The 19953-nt window shown below is 37.4% G+C and overlaps 4 protein-coding genes across 5 annotated transcripts; 3 read left to right on the top strand and 1 right to left on the bottom strand.

The window, feature by feature from the left end:
* Window positions 1-4603: 4603 nt before the first annotated feature.
* Window positions 4604-7146, top strand: LOC116143232 (probable leucine-rich repeat receptor-like protein kinase At1g68400). Its single transcript, XM_031428684.1, has 2 exons — window positions 4604-5869; window positions 5991-7146. Exons 1-2 carry the CDS (start codon window positions 4618-4620, stop codon window positions 6638-6640), a joined length of 1902 nt encoding a protein of 633 aa, XP_031284544.1. The 5' UTR covers window positions 4604-4617; the 3' UTR covers window positions 6641-7146.
* Window positions 7147-9684: 2538 nt separating this feature from the next.
* Window positions 9685-11662, bottom strand: LOC116143292 (acyl-lipid (9-3)-desaturase-like). Its single transcript, XM_031428755.1, has one exon. The coding sequence runs from the start codon at window positions 11474-11476 to the stop codon at window positions 10133-10135; it is 1344 nt and encodes a 447-aa protein (XP_031284615.1). The 5' UTR covers window positions 11477-11662; the 3' UTR covers window positions 9685-10132.
* A 1345-nt stretch (window positions 11663-13007) lies between these two features.
* Window positions 13008-16318, top strand: LOC116143253 (translation machinery-associated protein 22). Its single transcript, XM_031428706.1, has 7 exons — window positions 13008-13267; window positions 13369-13431; window positions 13570-13631; window positions 14493-14574; window positions 14689-14756; window positions 14847-14930; window positions 15807-16318. The coding sequence occupies exons 1-7, from the start codon at window positions 13120-13122 to the stop codon at window positions 15861-15863; spliced, it is 564 nt and encodes a 187-aa protein (XP_031284566.1). The 5' UTR covers window positions 13008-13119; the 3' UTR covers window positions 15864-16318.
* Window positions 16319-16810: 492 nt separating this feature from the next.
* Window positions 16811-19673, top strand: LOC116143275 (UDP-sulfoquinovose synthase, chloroplastic). Of its 2 annotated transcripts, none has more exons than XM_031428733.1 (3): window positions 16811-16944; window positions 17657-18741; window positions 18952-19673. In XM_031428733.1, the coding sequence occupies exons 2-3, from the start codon at window positions 17695-17697 to the stop codon at window positions 19351-19353; spliced, it is 1449 nt and encodes a 482-aa protein (XP_031284593.1). In that variant the 5' UTR covers window positions 16811-16944; window positions 17657-17694; the 3' UTR covers window positions 19354-19673. The 2 variants fall into 2 exon arrangements, with proteins under 2 accessions (XP_031284593.1, XP_031284594.1); XM_031428734.1 differs by lacking the exon at window positions 16811-16944 and adding an exon at window positions 16987-17316.
* The last annotated feature ends 280 nt before the right edge of the window (window positions 19674-19953 follow it).

The raw sequence follows: 19953 nt of genomic DNA on the forward strand, positions 1-19953 counted from the left end.
TATTGATGATGATTTTCTGTGCTATAATTATTGTGACACAAGTGTTTCTCATCTTCGTTTCACTTTGTTATGTGTTATTGAGAATTACTATACAATTAGAAAATAAGTTTTATTTATGATTTTGAATATCCATTAATTGAATGGAGGAGATGACACAGTCACAGCCACTGAAATCTCAACCATAATTAGGTAGTAATGGGTAAGTGGAGTAATGAATGATGGAATTGGAGAGATAATTGAAGTGCATCTTTTCAATTAGGAAGTTATGATTATGAGTGGTAGGGTTTGTTGATTGTTGATAATTTTTGTTGTAATAGTAGTCAAGTACCTGAATCATATCCAGTGCTTTCTTTCACTTTCTGTTTATGTTTATGTTTAGAATTGAAAAAAAAAAAAGGTAAAAAAGGACCCTCGAGAATTAAGTTGGGATAATTAATGGGAATTTGGAGTGGGTGTGAGATAAAAATTAATATGAAAGGGGAAGAGTATTGGATCTGAGAGAATTAGAAAACAGAAGTAACATGGGACAGGTAGGCAAAGCAATGTTATGAAATCAATATGAAAGCAAATCCTCTTCTCACTGGGTTAATGTGAAGGTAGGTCCATTTCAATTAATAAAGTTTTGTCTTCTTTTGCGTGCATCTTACTCTCCTTAATCATAAATCTATTCCCATCATCTACCTAATTAAGTGAAAGAGTAAATGACATGTTTCCACCCACGGTTTAGCGAAATGGCAAGTTCCCACGTTTCATAAATTATAGATTTCCCCTCTTATTTTCATAAATTATAGATTTTCACCTTTAAAATAATACTGTTTCGTTTCTTTTAACAATTAAAGACTATAATCGTTATTGACTATAATTTGAAATTAAAATATCAAAATTATACAATAATGGCAAGGAGGAACCGGAGATCGTTGGCTAGATGCGGTTCGACTAGAATAACACCTGGCAAAGTGTGATTTGGCTTGAATCACACGTGGCCAAGTGCGATTTCGATTGAATTGCACAAAATCCTCCACCCCCAATAATGAAACAACCACAAGGCTCGAAATCAACAATAAAACAACCTTAAACACAAACATCAATCAAATCAAATTCAATTCATCATTAAAGCGAAACCTTAAGAAGTGGGGCGGCGATTGGAGGGCAAACAGGGTTGAGGTTGTTTGGGGTTTTGGAGAGGAGGTGTCGATGATGCGATTAGTGGTGTGAGGGGTGATTTTCGATGACAAGATCAATCAAAAAGGCTTGAGGTGTGCAAATCAAACCAAGGGTGGTGACTGGCGAAAGGTGACGCAAATAGGTGTGAGGTGGTAGGGGTTTTGGTGAGGGGGTTGCGTGGAGTATGTTGGTGGTGTTAGGGAAGGTCAATGACACTGAAAATATGTCGATTTGGCTTGGGTCGATAGTCACGTCTTGGAAAAAGGCCCTAATCCAACTAGATCTTGGACAATTAGGCTGGGAAGTGGCTCAAATGATAAAAAGGGTGAAGACTTATGTATTGTCGAGGGTTTAGGTTTCCCTTGAAGGAGCTGATGCAACCAATCGTAGAACTTTGAGGGTTCTTGTTCACGATAATATAGGCCTTGACAGCATGCTTATTGATTGTTGTTTGTGTGCCTGCTGTTTGCATGTGTTGATGGTGTGGATTTAGGTTTATTTGCTTGTGTTGTGTTGGGTTGACTTACTTCACAATGGGTGTTGTTTTGGAGAGGTGATGGGGGCTTGTGGGTATTGCTTTGTAGGTGGCCCGGCTGTGGTGGTGGTTTGGAATGAGATGGTTCAAGGGCAGTTTGGTAATAACACTTTTTACATTTATATCAAAATCCAATTATCACTAACGTTGTTACGTAGGGTGCTAATCTAGAATTTATGAAATCGGGGTGGGAATTTGTCATTTCGCTATACCTTTGGGTGGGAACATGTGGTTTACTATAAATGAAAGTGGATGGATGGGATCTGATGTGAAAGGAAGTGGAGTTAAATTCGGGTGCACGTGGTTTCCGTGTCTTCTTGGTCTGCTTAGACAGGGGCAGTTGGAATTTTGTCAGAGTCTTTACACCGACTTCCACTCCTTCATTTATTAATTAAATGCAAATGCTTAATCTCATCATTACTTTGATGTAATTTTATTTGATAATTTTGTTACACATGTCAAATACTTGATGAATGACGGTTCTGGGTATTTCGGTGAGGCTTTGCTTTCAAGTAAAAAATCTCATCACCTCATGATTGTGGCCCATGGGCCGCATTCTTTTCTTTCGTTGGACTTCATATAACCTTTTCTTTCTCAATTTCATGTGCTTCACCTTCACTCACCTAATAAATTGTTATTTCCTCTTCATTATTTATTTCTGTAATAAATCTACCATAACTCTCTCAACCGATATATTTTTGAGAAATGGCTGACTTTACCATTTGAGTGGGTGATCTGATCCCTATACAATTATTGGTCATTTCATCACTACAAATGGGTTGCCAATTGCCGAAGCGCTCTACCCACTTTTCTAACTGCACCCACAATGTATAAGAAAATCCACAAGTTTAAATAGACCTTGGTTAATATATATAAAATATTATCCAACTGTTGTGCGTCAATCCGGAGAGGATAATTCTCTATTAGGAGAAAATATATTTAGATTTGCTCAATTTGGAAGGAAGATATTTAGATTGATTTAGATTCCAACTAAGGTAAACTCTATCATGTAAATGAATGTTATATAAACCCATCATAATTTGTTTTCTGGGAGGCTGGACAATTGTTTTAAGCAAATTTTAATATGAATTATACTGTTCTTTGTTAGCGCTCAAAAATAATAAAATAACAGTGGAAGTAGGCTCAAATTCTAACTTGTTAAACCACTTTAAAAATCTATTTATTTTTAATTCATTTCATTCATATTCATCGCTGATTATCATTAATCATACACACATCAATTCCGATCCTGGCAAGGTTGATCGGATCTCACTGGTTGGTGCAAAATTTTGTACCAACACCAACATTAAATTAAATGAAATTTAAATCATATTTATGCGTAGTATATGCTTGAAAAGAATCCACTTATCAAGTGTTATTTGTTACTAATTTCTAAACTTAGGTCGGAAGTCAAGCTGGGCTGGCTTCCACACCATTCCATCCGTATTTTGTCTATACATAATCATTCAACACCTGTTCCTTGTTAATTAAGAAAGGCTCTACTTTCATATTTCATATTCTCAAATCTCAAGTGTTAAAAAAATTATTTCATTGAAATTTTATATAATATTGGAAATGTCTCTGTCTCTAAATCTACCGGTAAAGTTGTTGAAGAAGTGTTGATATTTGATGCAAATGCAGTGTAAAATTGAAGGTCCATGTGTGGTTTGGTAAATCGTTAGAGAATCGGAAGTCAAAAACTTAGGAAATGCTTAGCTTGCAGTATCGGAATTGGATAATGTTACTATCACTTTGACAGGTTGTCTCCTTCAATTCTTACTGGAACCCTCTTACTCTTAGTTGTTCATTAGCTAACAGTGTTACGACATTCATCAAAATCTATGGACCCCTTCACCATTAACGTCCCCATCAACCTAGTCTTCTTCTTCTTCTTTTGTCCTCATACCCCGCCCATCCTCCGTCTCCATGCTTTGCTTACTGCCTAAACAAACTAAAACCTTCCACTATTTAGGCCCGATTCACGGTTTAACCAATTTGACCGATTAAATTGATGGTCTAAAAAATTTGAAATCTCGTAAAAACATCTTTGAAAAATATTTCAATCCTTGCATCTTTGAAATTTAGCAAATACACATTTGCGATCTGTTTGAGTTTTGACTTTTTCGATCAAATTCTGGCTGATTTCGATAGCCAAAATTTAATTCAACACTATCACCTGAACCATCGTCATCCACTCTACAAAATCTCTCTAACCTAGGAACTTAATAACCCCTCATTCGCTGGTTGTGACTCGCGAACATCGTTGTGATTGTGTTGATTTTTTAACCAAATTTCGGCTGATTCTGGCGTCAAAAATTCAATCCAACACCACCACCTGAACAATTGGCCTTCATTCTATAAAACCCATCTAACCTCGATGGTTGATAACCCTCCGTTCGTCGGCCATGACTCGCATATTAGGTTGATTTTTTCGGTCAAATTTCGACTGATTCTAGCATCTAAAATTCAATCCAACACCATCCCTCGAACCACCTATCTCTACCACTTTACAAAACTCTTCTAACTCAAGAACTTAATAGTCCCTCATTTGCCGATGATAAGATTAATGATTTAGATGAATAATAAAATTGAGAACTTGAACCAAAAAGAATGTTGGTTGACGATGGTCCGGTCCGGTTTTCGTAACATTAAACACTTTATTAATCGTTTTCATGTACAGCAAAGAAAAATAACCACCACTGACATCTCGTGCTTAACAAGTAACATGATTCATTAGCGCGTACACCAACGCTCCCAAAACACGTTACACATATTACATAATTAATTGCCACGTGTACCTAACGGCCTTCCCTTCAGACTTCAGTATCAATTACCCAACGGCTACTCACCACTTAAACTTAGTATTGCCTTTCCTCATTTTCTTCTTCTTTCCTGAGAAAATAAAGAGGAAGAAAGAAATGCTCGCATCCCATCATTTCATTTCATCTCTTTACTTCTTCATCTTCTTTTTCTGCTTCTGTTCTCTTTCACTATCCAACTCTGATTTTAATGCTTTACTATCCTTCAAAGCCTCCTTATCTGACCCTAACAGCTCTCTTTCTTCCTGGCTCAATTCAACTCAACCCTGTTCTGACTCATGGTTCGGTGTCACCTGCAACCCCGCCACTAACCGAGTCACTAAACTTGTTCTGGAGAATTTAAACCTCACTGGTTCGGTTCAGCCACTCAACCAACTCACTCATCTCAGACTCCTCAGCCTCAAGAATAATTCCTTTTGTTCCTCAAACTTGAACCTTTCTTCATGGCCTCATATAAAGAACATCTACCTCTCTCACAACCAATTCCGCGGCATATTCCCTTCCGGAGTATCCAATATCCGCCGCCTCCATAGACTTGATTTGTCGTACAATCTTTTCACCGGTGAAATCCCGATGAGCGAGTTGACTCGCTTGCCGACTTTGTTGACTCTGCGGCTCGAGGAAAATTCCTTCACCGGAACTCTCGACTCAGCTAACTCAAGTTCTCTATCGCTTTTGGATTTTAATGTTTCAAAGAACAAACTGTCCGGTGAGATTCCGTCGTGGATGTCAAGTTTTCCGATGAGTTCATTCGGCGGGAACGAAAATCTCTGCGGTCGGCCTTTGGCATCGAATTGCTCAAATCGGCCGGCAGAGTCTGTGCCACTACGATCAAGCTCAAGGAGATTGAGAGCTATAATAGTGTTGGTAATCGTTCTATTCGACGTGGTGGCGATCGTAGCTGCCGTCGTGACAATCACGTGGTGTTGTTACAAGAGAAAAAGAAACCGTTGGGGTGGTGGACCCCACAACGAAATGCAGATGAAGCATGGGACCCACCACAACCGTAACGGCAAATACGGTGGTGAAGAAGAAGATGAAATGGTGGTGTTTGAGGGGTGTCATAAGGGTTTTACGAAGGTTGGCGATTTGTTAAAAGCATCAGCCGAATTGTTAGGAAAAGGGTGTGTGGGGACCACTTATAAGGTTGTGATGGAGGGTGGTGATGTGGTGGTTGTCAAGAGGATGAGAGAAAGGAAGAAGAAGAAGGAGGTTGATGAGTGGCTTAGTGTGATTGGTGGGTTGAGACACTGTAATATTGTGAACCTCAGAGCATATTTTAACGCCAAGGAAGAATTACTTCTGGTCTATGATTTTCTACCAAACGGAAGCCTGCAGTCTCTCTTGCATGGTATCCGCTGGACCTCATTCATTTTTAAGATTTTTTTATACATTTTATATTAATTAACTTTATTATAAATGCTTGCACGTTTATACTGATAAATTAATTTTCACATGTATATTGATGATAGGAGATAGAGGACCGGGAAGGACTCCATTAGATTGGACTACAAGGTTAAAACTAGCTTCTGATTCTGCAAAAGGCCTAGCTTTTCTTCATGGTTACGACAAAATCAAGCTTTTTCATGGGCATCTCTCATCATCTAATATTGTCGTTGATCGGCTGGGCAATGCATGTATTTCTGACATTAGTGTCCACCAACTTTTGCCTTCACCCCTTTTAATAAACAATGCCTATAAAGCCCCAGAGGTGAAGCCTAACAACAGCAGCAACTGGAGCCAAAGAAAATATACGCAGAAATGTGATGTTTATAGCTTTGGGGTGGTATTGTTGGAGATGTTGACTGGGAAAATGGCGACGGGAGATGGAGAATCGAGTATAGTGTTGTGGGCGCAAAGGGCGGCTGCAGAAGAGGATTCATGGGAGGTGTTTGATTTCGAGTTAATAAGAGACAAAGAGATGGAGGAGGAAATGCGGGCTCTCTTGCAGCTTGCTCTGCTCTGCTTAGCTCCATTACCAAGAAATCGTCCCAAGATGAGTTTGGTGCATAGGATAATTGAAGATATTAGGACAAAAGGTTCAATTGATGGCGGGAATTCATTCATGAATAATCTTTCTTCGGATTCTTCCCCTTCTCTGTCTGAAACCGTCGTTAATTAACTTCACTAGATAGCAATGAAATTGAGGGCAGTTGATAGGAACCCAGCTGGAGGAGTGGCTGTGGAGGATGGAGATGCAGGAAGATATCCTGCAAGGGCTCGGCAAAGCTCCTGCATGGACGAAGGATTATCGCATGGGGCGTTGAGCAGTAGAGTTATTTTATGTTATTGTCATTAGTTTTGGGTGATTGATGTTATTCTCCTTTATTTTGGGCATTAGTTGGATTATTAAGACTTTACATTTTTAAGGTTATTTATATTGCTTGATGATAATAAAAGAGGCATAAAAGATTTATCGCAACTCTCCTTCCTCTCTCTCTCTCTCTCTCAATTGCTTGGGAGGTACTACTCCCTCATATAGAGTAGATTATCCCATCAGCAGTGATTTCAATAAATTTATCGACAGGGTGAGTGAATCCAAGAGATGTAATACTATGGATGTCTATTATATAGTTCTATATATATTATTATAGCATTCAGAATTAAATGCATTGAGAAGGTCTTCAAACTGGTTAACTGAATTTTTTCTTTTAAAAATTATAAACATAATATTTGATCATATGTAGCATTAATGCGTGTGGATGAATTGACAAATGAGGGCATGCAGATGATGCAGGGTAATTGCCCTTCTGTTACATCACAACATATGTGCTCAAGAGGAGGCAATTTTTCCACCGAGATGTTATCAGTGAGCTGGCTGCTGGTATGGCTCTTGCCTTGAGGTATACACATTTGTTCTGTTTTGGGGCGCATCCTAATCAATGAATTGACACTTTCATGTTTCATTCAAATCTTTTACGTGGCTGTCAGAGTTTTGGCTTTTCTACTTGCAAAGCACTGTCTCAACTCTCCTCCGAACAGATTAACAGGGGCAAACATACATGACAACTTAATTAAGCCTGATTGGCGTAATTTGTTGGGAGATTACGTATTTCATCCATTCCATGGACCATTTGGAAACAGGGATTGAAAAAAAAGAAGTGCGCGGGAGGGAGACTCTCCCTATTCAAAGGCCACATGATAAGGCTGAGGGCGAAGTTTGAAATGCGCTCATAGATTCCTCCAATGGCTAAATTGAGCTTAGCAACAACAATATCGAAAGGAAACACAGAATAGGATAAGAATTTTTTTTTTTTTTTTTCATTATCAGTTTAGAAATTGAAGCAAGTGATGAACTAATTAGACTAGAATAGGTGCACGTTGTGGAAAAACTGCTCAACCCAGACTACCCAGTAGTTTCATGCATATCCACTCAACAAATTCTGATAAGAAATTTGATCAATTCACTGCAATTTGATGATCTTCCCTATTTTTCTTTAATAGTTTTAAGATGTCACTGAAGATGAAACTGCATTATTCCTTACCAATCTGGACTGAAGCTCTGCATCGTTATGATCGTGTTCCTGCTGAATTTATTCTATCGCGTACATTCTTGTATCTGAGAAAAAAAATAAAAGATATTAGAAAATGAAGAAAAACAATTTACAGAAACCCTAATTAACATCATTGGATCAATATAGTTGTAGAGTAGAAACTATATGGGCGGCGCGCCTCTGTTTGATGAAAATCCCCAAGAAATAGTTTAATATATATCTTCACCTCCAGCTGATGAAGACAGGTGTTGTGTCTGATTCTGAGGAGTTTGAAAAGATCTAGCACTGTATGCATTGGGATGTTGATGAAAACAAAATGTCTGCGTTGCACTTTCATTCGACAAAAAGAGTTGTTCTTGGGGAGTTTCGAAAGCGGCAGCACCGTACGCATTAGGACTCTGATTCAAATATAATGGCAGCGTCTCATCCGATAAAGAGAGCTGTTGTCTCTGATTGTGACTTAGTTTGGGAAGACGGAGCAGGGGCACCATACCCATCCAGATTAAGAGGATGATTCCAACAAAATGGTTCGGTGCCTTGACGGCTAGACCTACATTACTAGGCCAGGTCCCACCAGATTTAGAGAATTGTTGTGGCTGATTCTGATTCCATGGTTGGACGCTAATGATGCCCTGACCGAGATCACCATGCACGGATGAAGGCAATGGTTGTGATCAATTCGAGAAATTCTTGGAAGACACAGCATTATAATCATACGTATTCGGATGCTGATTCTTGAAAATCTGGGACAAAAAAATCCAGCACCATTACATACTCATTGGCAGGCTGATTCATTGGCATGATACCGTCTTGACCTACAATTCCAGTCCCATATCTTGAATCTGCTGCTTTACGTAGTTAAGCTCCACTTCAGCATCACTACAACGTCTTTGAAGCTCATTTACAATACGACGATAGCCATTGACAGGATAGCGTGCACGCATATAAGCATCGAATTTGAAAGACTTCACAGAATCAGATCTTTCACTTTCAGGTATCGTCTTCGACATTGCTTCTTTTAGTTTAGAGAAAGGATACGGTTTGATGACCCTCTCATACGTCTTTCGTTGATTAGCAGGGAAATAAAGAGCGAACAGGCAATCTGGGTGGCAGGGACGTCTTCTGTGACAACATGAAGCACAAGTTTGGTGTCCATCTCCCTTAGGATCCCTCATATTTTATGGTGCTGTGAGGAATTCTTGTTTGTTTCCAAAGAAGAAGAAACTAACTTTTTCATTTGTAAATTTTCAGATATAATTTTATGAAGGGTTAACATTTAGATTTTGAGTTGTATCTAGAAACTTAACTCTTATAAACACCTTCACCAGAAGTTTCAATTTTTAATTTTTTGAGAATCTTCAAGTTTTTTTTTTTCTTTGGATATTTCTTATTTATAAGGGCCATCCATCTGTTCTGTTTGGCAATCCAATTGTGCCATGTTTAAATACAGTGACTGAATCATCATCAAAATGGGAAAACTAATCTGGAACCCAACATTCGCCTGCATTATTAATTTCAAAGCTCAAATACCCCCACAGGAAAATTGAAACTTCACTGTATGATTAGATGTGCTAAGTGACTAAACACAGAAACAGATGCAGAAGATGGTCAAAATCTATGATAAGTTGACCACCTCCACCTCCCCTTTAACAACAACATTCTTAAAAACAAGTAAACAGCAAAGCTGAAATTATCTATTACATAAAATGTTACATCCATTGGTTTTGACAACAACGAAATAACAAACATGCTCAAGTGAATATATGAAGAAAGATACAATGCCTTATAATGACACACTAAACTATCACAACCAAACACTAATTCCTTACCTGTATTATTGAGCACAAACAGGAGGCAGAACCCACTAGATCAGCTCATCAGGTAATCAGTGTAAAGCATTTGAAAATATAATCCACGAAAAGCATGAGCTCATCCCATTGAAATGCAGCTCTAATAAATAATAATTGAAGCCTCCAAGCAATGATGATCTTATTCTTTCACTGACACCAAGAATGACCACCCTCAGATATCAATCAAAATGAAGTTATCAGACCCACTTCACATCAAAATGGTACAAATAACTGCAGCAGCAACCACTGAAAGCTTCACTAGATTTCCAATCATCCATGCGTGTTAACAGCTTCCCACACCAGATTCTTTGGAACAGGATTGGAGAAGTCGCGAGCCTGCAAGGCTGCAGCCCGAAGAGTGTCTATCGTCATTGCATTGGCCTTCCAGAATGAGGCAATATCATATGGCAAATTATGCTTTTTGCACAGCTCCATAACAAAGGGTGAAATTTTCCTAAGATGGCATCGAGGCAATCGAGGAAACAAATGGTGCTCAATCTGAAACTGTAATCCACCATGAAACCAGTCCATCCAAGACGGGCAACTTATATTAAGTGTGCCGCTAGTTTGCTTTCCGAACCAATCATTTGCACGAGGTGGACCAACATATACCCTGGACGAGAAATGATTCAAACAGAACTGAACATGTTGAATTCCAGTAACAGAAAAACTAGCAACAACAAACATTATTCTCTCCCCCCAATTTGGTAAGCAGGAAACTAGCAGGGGATACCAAATCCAAAACACAAGAAGCCCAAAAAATTCCTGACGCCGATAGAGCACCTTCCTCTTAGAAAACAACAATAAAAATGATTGTGCAAACAGATTGATTCTCGCCAAACACATGACAGGATAAAATGTCCAATGCTGGTAACTAATCAAGAATCTTGTAGCAGAATCAAAATTCATCTTCCTATCATAAAAACATGACCAAATTGAGTTGAACAATTTTGAAGATACCGCAAAAAAAGGCATGTGCTGAAGATCTGGATCGAAGTCGAGACTATTACAGGCAATGTGATGGGCATTGTGGTTCCGTTTCCACCACTCAATACTAATCCCTGCAAGGCAATTCCCGGTTAAAACCTGCACGAAACGATTGAATCTCGGACTTTTTGTGATCTTGTAATGACCAGAATCATGTCCAATCCACCCACTTTGAATCCACAAAAATCCCATTAACCCACCAGAACATAGATGCACCCATGTACTTTCAGAGCACAAAACACCATAAACACTGACAACAAACAGCATTGCCACAGAACAAAGTGTATATAGCACAACATGTCCATTCTTTTCAAACAATCCCATTTTTGAAAACTCAGTCACAAGTTTTCTATAATCTTTGGAAGCCTCTGAGACTGAGTAATCCTTAAGATAATAACCAGTAAAGAAGTTGTCAAGATATTGCCAGGCAGTGCCTGGATGGTAAGCAACAAAAGCGTCAGTAACATCTTGACCTGCAAGACTGAGCAGTGGAAGCGCACCACCAGGGTGATCTTTGCTCCATTGAGAAACATCATAGATCTTGCCTTGTATTGAGATCCAGAGATCGCCAGGCTTGTTGTGAGTCTTGAGGTCTTCTTCAGAGACGTACTTCCTTGAATCAGCCATTGAATCAAGAATGTGAAAGAAAGAGAGATCTGAGAACGGAGCACCCTTTTCTCTCTCTCTCTCTCTCTCTCTCTCTCTCTCTCTCTCTCTCTCTCTCTAGCTTTGTATTTGAAAATTGAAATAACAATGGCCTGAGAGAATGAGAGTAGCGTTGTCTCTTTGGTGAGAATAAGTAAGAGCAAGTGTTTTGAGTGTAATCTTATTCGTGGTTAGTTGGTCAGGGCCGTGATATAAGGTAAAGAGAGTGGGGTGTGGGGTGGGGTATTACACAGCAAAGCAATTTTAATAAGGGCCACACAGTTTAGCATTTGCAATCGAAAAACGAATCTTCCTCAGCCAAACGGGTAAGAAATGCCAATAATAACACCCAAATTTACATTATATATATATATATATTAATTTACATACATCTTAATTAATATTTTAAAATTTTAAAACTAACGATTGAGTAAGAGTTTGAAGGGTTATCCTTATTAGTATTTGAAGAAGGGTTCAAACTCAGAATCTCAAATAATATATCCAAGAGTCTCTATCTAATTGTGACTTCTTTTTTTAATATTTTTCTAGATATTATTTTGTTAATTAAAACTTGCGAAAGATATATATTTTTCAGATTTGTTCAAGATAAAAACATAAGATGTGTTGTTAATTGCATAAATGGAAATAAAACAGGATGAGAATTAGGAGATCATCGTTGGCGGAAATTTAGCTTTTTGGTCTACTCTAAGACTGGAATATAGATGTAGAAATCTTTGTCCATTGTCTGGTGATAGTTCTTCAAACCAAAGGATATGAAATCGTTAGTTTACTTATCTTCTCTTTCAATTTGGCTATTGCCCCATTGCTTGTTGAATGGAAGTTCTGCTGAGACCAAAAGCAGCGTGGTCTGTTTGCGCTTAATGGGAAGTAGAAGCACTAATTCATCGTATTGTTTAAAACTTTATTGCCAGCTTGAATAAACTAATCTCATCATATAGCGCCAGAATATGCCACCTGGAATATGCTATATTTTATTCTGTTAATACCAAAAATATCTAATTTCACATGGCCTTTTCTTTCATCACTTATCAACTTTATTGTTCCTTTTTATCATTATATATGATGGATGGCCCCCACCAAATTTAAGATTCATTGGTGCATCTTTTTTCCTTTTTAAAAGGACCTTAAAAAGAACTGTGTCTGATATGAATTATATTTGAATTTTGAAAGTGCTTTTCATATAATATAAAGATTCTAAATGTTTTCTTTGTATTTTATATGCTTTTATTTAAATAAATATTCTTAACATTTAAACATCAATTGAAATGTATATTCTTATAAATTATATTGGTTTTGACAAACATTTTTAAATTTATAAAAATAATTTTTTTTCTAAAATATTGTGCTTTATAATCACCATAATGGGCCTAAGCTAGATCTGGGCTATAACAGAATAAAGCCCAACATTTCGATCGTGGAAGGCCCATTCAGTTGTATCACGCAACACTCTAGTTGTATCACTTTCCCAAGAACAGAACCGGATTCCCTCTGGTAGTATCACGCAAAACACAGGAAACAGTTTTCGGTATTCAATTTCCGTAACCCTGTCAAATAGAAGCAAAAAGTTTAGTTGATCACAGAAAACTAGAAAGATAAAAGCTTGAATGGCGGAGAAACCTGAAGCAGTGCAAGTTTTATACTGCTCTGTATGTTCTCTTCCGGCGGAATACTGTGAATTCGGTCCCGATTTTGAAAAGTGCAAACCTTGGTTGATAAAAAACGCTCCTCAAATATACCCACATCTTCTTACAGGTAAATAACTACAAACCTTTCAGTAGCACCAAAAGCTTTCCCATGTGATTTTCCATCCCATATACTTTTTTTTTTTTTAATTATGTGCTTTATGCTAGCAGAGACAAATGAAAAGGAGGCTGATAAGGTTTCCTCTCAGCTTCAATCAGTTGGGTTATCTTCAGGTTAGCCCTCTATCTGTCTCTCTCTTTTTTTTTTTCTTTGTCGGTTTGTTTTGTTTTGTTTTTGTTTTTCAGCAATGAAGAATGTGACATGGCTCTATTTATGGTTAGTTATGGTTATTGATTAGTGACTAATTTCAGGGCAAACGTCATCGTCTAAGGAAGAAGTTAAACGTTTACCAGGTGGAAAAATAAAGAACAAAGTAAGTTTTCATTTTTATATTATTTTTTATCTTGCTTCTGCAGATATTGCTATCTTGCTACCGCTTCTGTCTAGTTCTAGTGTTTCTAATGAATAGATGGAGTTAGGTCAAATTGTGGTTGGATTTCCAATTAGTCGGGCTTTGGTAGTGTATTCTATATGTGTTTTCAAGTGCATTGTTGTTGGCTATTGTTGTGTGTTTATAATTTTGTCTGGACAGAATCTCATACTTCATGTTTTTCTACTGTAATCTGGCTTAAATTATATACATATTGGTACTGTTTTCTAAGTTTTTTACGACAAAACATTTGACTGATTTGAGAGTAAAATCCATGTTTTACGTTCAAGTTGTATTCTTCTCAAAGAACCTTCTGATCGTATTAATACTATTTAATGGAAACTAATGTCAATTTGTCAAAGCACAAGTGGATGCTAACTTTGTTGGATTTGGGATTGGGACTAATACTTATATATACCCCGAAACCAATGTGATCTGATGATATTGTGAGTGTGAATTGAGCGTAGGTGTGGCCTGTGGTAAGGTGGATCAGGTAGAGTTCTACTTTTGCATATGTGAGTATTGCTAAACTTGAGAGATGTTTTACATAAATAATATTGAAACATATTATGAGAGTATTCTGCATATTGATCTCACAACGTTGATGTTTGTGACCATAAAAGGCTTATAGTAATGTAGAAGTTATCCACATGTTCTGTGACATCAGAAGAGTTTTATTTCATTGTTGATTAAAGTTATTTACTGTTGGCATTTTATCTGTGGCATTGCTATCTAAGGGTATTGATGCTTAGCTCTAAGATAATAACATGATAATAACGCGATTCTTTTTCATTTTTTTAATAGGACAAACAAGAAGTTGTAATCGAAAAGCTTGTACGGAACAAGCGGAAATGTATCACCATTGTAAAGGGATTGGACCTATTTGGTAAGCCATATACTGGTTTTACCTTGTTGGTCTCTTACTGTTAAGAGCTCCATTGACTGATTAGTTAATTTTTTGGAGTTCAGATTATTTTCTGATGAAGATATTTTATATCAGGTATTAAACTTAGTGATGCTTCTAAAAGGCTTGGGAAAAAGTTTGCCACAGGAGCGTCAGTTGTTAAGGTTTGTAAAAATTATAAGTATCTGTAGTCAGCCTTTTTCATTTTTGCATTTGTGCTTTCTCTTAATGTACTGATGATCAGCTGCTTCTAGGGGCCAACTGAGAAAGAGCAAATTGATGTTCAAGGAGACATATCATACGACATTGTGGAATTCATTACTGATACCTGGCCAGCTGTAATTTCTTTAAACATTTTTTTTTTTAAATATTAATGTCTTTAACTCTTTTTTGCCTTTTATCCTGTCACACATGGGGGTAGGAACATCTAAGCGTTAAGCACAAAGGATATCTCACTCCAAAACCAACTTAATTTTGCACAAGACAAAAGAAATAAAACCATTATACCCTAAGTTCTTGGTTTGCTGGCATGAAGTTTTATCATTTGCTCTTGAGGTCTTTTAGTAAAGGCCTTAAAAACTATCTTAGCTATGACTTGATGATGAGGCAGGTCAATTCCTAGTGGCCACTAGAATGAGATCTGTGTCATCTATTTAGGGGGGCACTTGAGAGTCTAAACATTGTGCTTGCTTATACAGTTAAAAAAGTTTTCTTGCTTCGTGTAAATCTTTCACACCTTTTGGGTCAATGAATCCTTTTAATGAATGGGTAAGCAAAGCTGCAAAAGGATAATGGTCTTTTCTTTATCCTTCTAATGGCAAAAAATGATTTATGTTAGGAGATGTGATATGTATTTATATAATCATCCCTTAATCTTTAATTCAGATGTGAAAGAATATTTTAATTGTTTAACTGACTATAGGTTTTTGTTAAATTCTCCTTCCTGACTATAAATAATGATTAAATTTGACATATTCAAATTCTACAATGCTGTGTCAGAATTTAATTAAGTTAGTAAAAACGACTAAATGAGTTTAGAAGCAGATTTTTTATTCTGACTGTGCTTTGTATTTGAAGTAGATGCTGATTTTGTTTGTTTACAGTATGTCATCTCATTATTAACAACGATTCTTCTCTAGCCTAGAAGCTATTGAATCACTATCAATTTTTCTCTTTCTCTGGGATAATTTTGTATCTTTCCTGTGCCAATTCAGGTGCCTGAAAGTGCTATTTACTTCATTGAAGATGGTAAAAAAGTTGCGGCTGCTTGATGTCAGAGTTTCCTAAGGGAGCTCAGTTCATTTTTTTTGAAATGACAGCCAATTGATAAACTAATCCGAAGTCTGCCGAATGGAGCATCTAATCTTCTCTTTGAGTTGGATGAATGACCTTACTATAGTTTTTGAAGAAGACCCGATACTTGCTTACAAAATTTTGTATCAGTGGAGTGTCAAAACTCTTCACTGTTCTGATCTGATTAGTTTATTCAATAGTATCTTGCTACACTACATATACAAATATATTTCTGATGTTTTTCTCAATCCTCTCTTAGCATACTTGGTACACTACATATGGGCATGTTTTGGCTGTAACTTTGAAACCCAGTTTTACTTACCCTTTTTACCAGATTTGTAAAGGGTTGTGTAGTGATTGTATCAAGGTTCATTAAATGTTTGTTTTATCTGTACCGGTGATATTTATGATCACATCATGAAATCAACTCTACCTTTGGAAAAAATGCCTCGATACTTTGGTTTAATCGACCATATTAAAACTGGGAAGCAATCTCTGTTTTCTAGTCAACTTGTAAGGACTAATTACAAACATCTAAAGCTGGCCAATGAAGATGGGAAAATAATAAACATTATTTCCTTTCAAAACTTGAAGTTTCTGTACTTTTGTATTGGAAAGAAAAACTGAAAGGTTGTGCCAAGGGTTGACGCTTTGGTTATTTGGGTCTTTTGTGCCTTCAGTTTAGGAAAAGGAGGAAATATTAATAGAAATCTTGATTCTTATAATGTTAAAGACATCTCATGCTCTAATCTCCTAAGGCCTTAAACCATCCCTATTAACATCGGACCAGGTGGTTACACAAGACCACAGTTCCATGTAATTTGTTAGAAGTCGTGGGTGATTGGGTTGATCCATTTTACAATGGTCCGGTTCCAATTAAAGACAATATTGCGGTGGTGGACAAAAGATGCCCAGATAAAACGAATATACCTGCTTCTTTCTCTTTTGATTCTACCTTTAAACAAGAAACCCAAAACCCCTTCACTTCACTCGTCCTATTCATCTCCATTTTCAACAAACTGTATTCTGGATTCTACCTTACAATACATTTTTGTCTTGGTAATCAATTCTCTCTGTTTTACTATTTCTTTATGTTGTCTACCCTTCCTTTACTTGTTTTAGCTTCTCTATTTTATTTTAATGTTTTGTTGAATAAACAATTTTAAGAATGCACTGGGTATGTGCCATTTATATGGTTGTTTTGTCATTTAAACTTAAGCTATCCTGTTTAGGTGCTTTTTTTGATGTCCCAAGCCGAGGAAATCCAAAATTAGCATTGTCATCGCTTTTAGGTGGTGTTGTTTATTCTCCAATCGCTTCCTCTTACAGATTTATGTTATTGATATTTTTATTAACACAAGTCAAGAGTTTTATGAATGTGAGAAGACGGTCAATAGCAAGTATTAAGTGTTACATGACATTGTTTGAGAGGTATGGTCCTTTAATTGTTGTCTCTATTACTTCATATTGTCCTGCATCTTAAAGAATACTACTTTTTGAAGACTAATTGTAATCTACAGTTTTCTGGTCTTACTAATCGCTCCTGTGATGAGTTTTTCGCTCTTGAATCTACTGAGCAAAAACATTTCTGCTGAAATATTTCACATTTATTCTTTCTCCCATCTCTTTCGCCCACCGCTACTTGTTCTATCCACTTGTGCATGCATTTTATACCTGCTTTTACTGTATACCTTAAGTGAAATTTGATTTCTTTGGTGATAGTTTACAAGAACTTGAAACTCAATTTGCTTAGCATTTTGATAACTTGCAGGTTTATGTGCAAATTGTTGACTGGAACTAGACTGTAATATGGCACAATTGCTTTCAACTTCATGCTCTTTGAAAATCCCTTCTTGGCGCAAACCTTTCTTCCAACCATTGAACCAAGGTCCAATTGCATTTCCTACCTCTTTTACTGTGGAAATTTCCAAATCGCCAGTCCATAGAGTTGTCCTGCCAGGAAAGGGACCACGAAGAAGTTGCACTGTTTACGCAACCTCCACCCCCATTAGACAAGAAGTCCCAACCCAATCACGCTCTGGTTTGCATCAATCCTCCAATGATCCTGCCAAGCCAAAGCGGGTCATGGTTATTGGTGGAGATGGCTACTGCGGATGGGCCACTGCCCTTCACCTTTCCAACAAAGGTTATGAGGTTGCTATTGTTGACAGTCTCATCCGGCGTCTCTTTGACCACCAACTTGGTCTTGACTCCTTGACTCCCATTACCTCCATCCACAACCGGCTCCGTGTTTGGAAATCTCTTACTGGGAAAACTATTGAACTCTACATTGGTGACATTTGTGACTTTGAATTCTTAGCAGAAACCTTCAAGTCATTTGAACCTGATTCTGTTGTCCATTTTGGGGAACAGCGGTCTGCCCCTTATTCAATGATTGACAGGTCAAGAGCTGTCTTTACTCAGAATAATAATGTAATTGGAACATTGAATGTTCTCTTTGCCATTAAGGAATTCAGGGCGCAGTGTCATTTAGTGAAGCTTGGGACAATGGGAGAATATGGTACTCCAAACATTGACATTGAGGAGGGTTATATAACAATTACTCATAATGGAAGAACAGATACTCTGCCTTATCCCAAGCAAGCAAGCTCTTTCTACCATCTGAGTAAGGTTCATGACTCACATAATATAGCCTTCACTTGCAAAGCCTGGGGAATCAGAGCCACTGATCTTAATCAAGGAGTTGTTTATGGAGTAAGAACTGATGAGACTGCGATGCATGAAGAGCTTTGCAATCGGCTAGATTATGATGCAGTGTTTGGGACTGCATTGAACCGGTTTTGTGTTCAGGCTGCGGTAGGTCATCCACTTACTGTGTATGGAAAAGGGGGCCAGGTATGATCCTTTATCCAGTGATACCATAGAATCACTGCACCATATCATGTCATCTGCTAGACTTTTCGTCCAAGCAAGAGAGGAAACCTTGCATATTTCTCTGCTTATTATTTTTAACTGTACCTGAGTTTTCCTTCGCGATGCTAATTACAACTGTTTGTGGCTACCTTGTCTTTTCTCTGTTATTAACCCCTTATATTTTAATTTCAGACTAGGGGCTACCTTGATATAAGAGATACAGTTCAGTGTGTTGAACTTGCCGTTGCAAATCCAGCAAAAGCTGGTGAATTTCGGGTGTTCAATCAGTTCACTGAGCAGTTTTCTGTCAATCAACTTGCTGCCCTAGTTACAAAAGCAGGAGAGAAACTTGGGCTTGATGTGGAAACCATATCTGTGCCCAACCCAAGGGTAGAGGCAGAAGAGCACTATTATAATGCAAAGCACACTAAACTCATTGAGTTGGGACTCAAACCACACCTTCTTTCAGACTCTCTTCTTGACTCACTGCTCAACTTTGCTATTCAGTTCAAGGACCGTGTTGACTCAAAACAGATAATGCCCAGTGTTTCTTGGAAAGAGATTGGGGCGAAGACAAAGACTGTTGCAGCCTAATGAAGTCAAGAGGATTGAAGGTTTTGAAGTAATAAAGTGTGGTGACCTTATTGTTTATCTCTTTTTGTTTGGCAGATATTGCTACAGTCTTTGAAATATGTAGTCTGTAACAGTAACTGGTCAGCTGCAATCTAGGGATTCATAGAAACGTACTGTTCAGCCCCAAAACAAGGCAACTTAGCTGTACAAGTAACGTACATCTCCATTGTCAGAATATACGGCTGGAATCTGCATAGGACTTTTATGTTGTTATATGATACTACACAGATTAATTTATAGATATATTTCATACCCAACGGTTGAACAGTATTTTATCTGAAGTTGGTTGTTATTTTCAGATGAATTATACGATAAAATGCATTTTGTTTCTGATTGTCATTTGACTGAAAACTTTGCCTAGGACACATATAACATGTAAAGCTTGAAATGCGTTCAGTTCCTCAGAAGTGTGCGTAGCAAGATAAGGTAATAAGTTGATTTTTTTTTTTTTCATATCATATTTTAGCTGGAGGCCGGTTTGGTGTCTGATTTGCCTCGTATGCTAATTATGATTGTAGTTTTTTTAACATAGAAAAATAATACACATTTTCTCTTACTGAT

Source organism: Pistacia vera, unplaced genomic scaffold, assembly GCF_008641045.1.
Source record: "Pistacia vera cultivar Batoury unplaced genomic scaffold, PisVer_v2 Contig427, whole genome shotgun sequence".
In the NCBI taxonomy this organism is placed as follows: domain Eukaryota; kingdom Viridiplantae; phylum Streptophyta; class Magnoliopsida; order Sapindales; family Anacardiaceae; genus Pistacia; species Pistacia vera.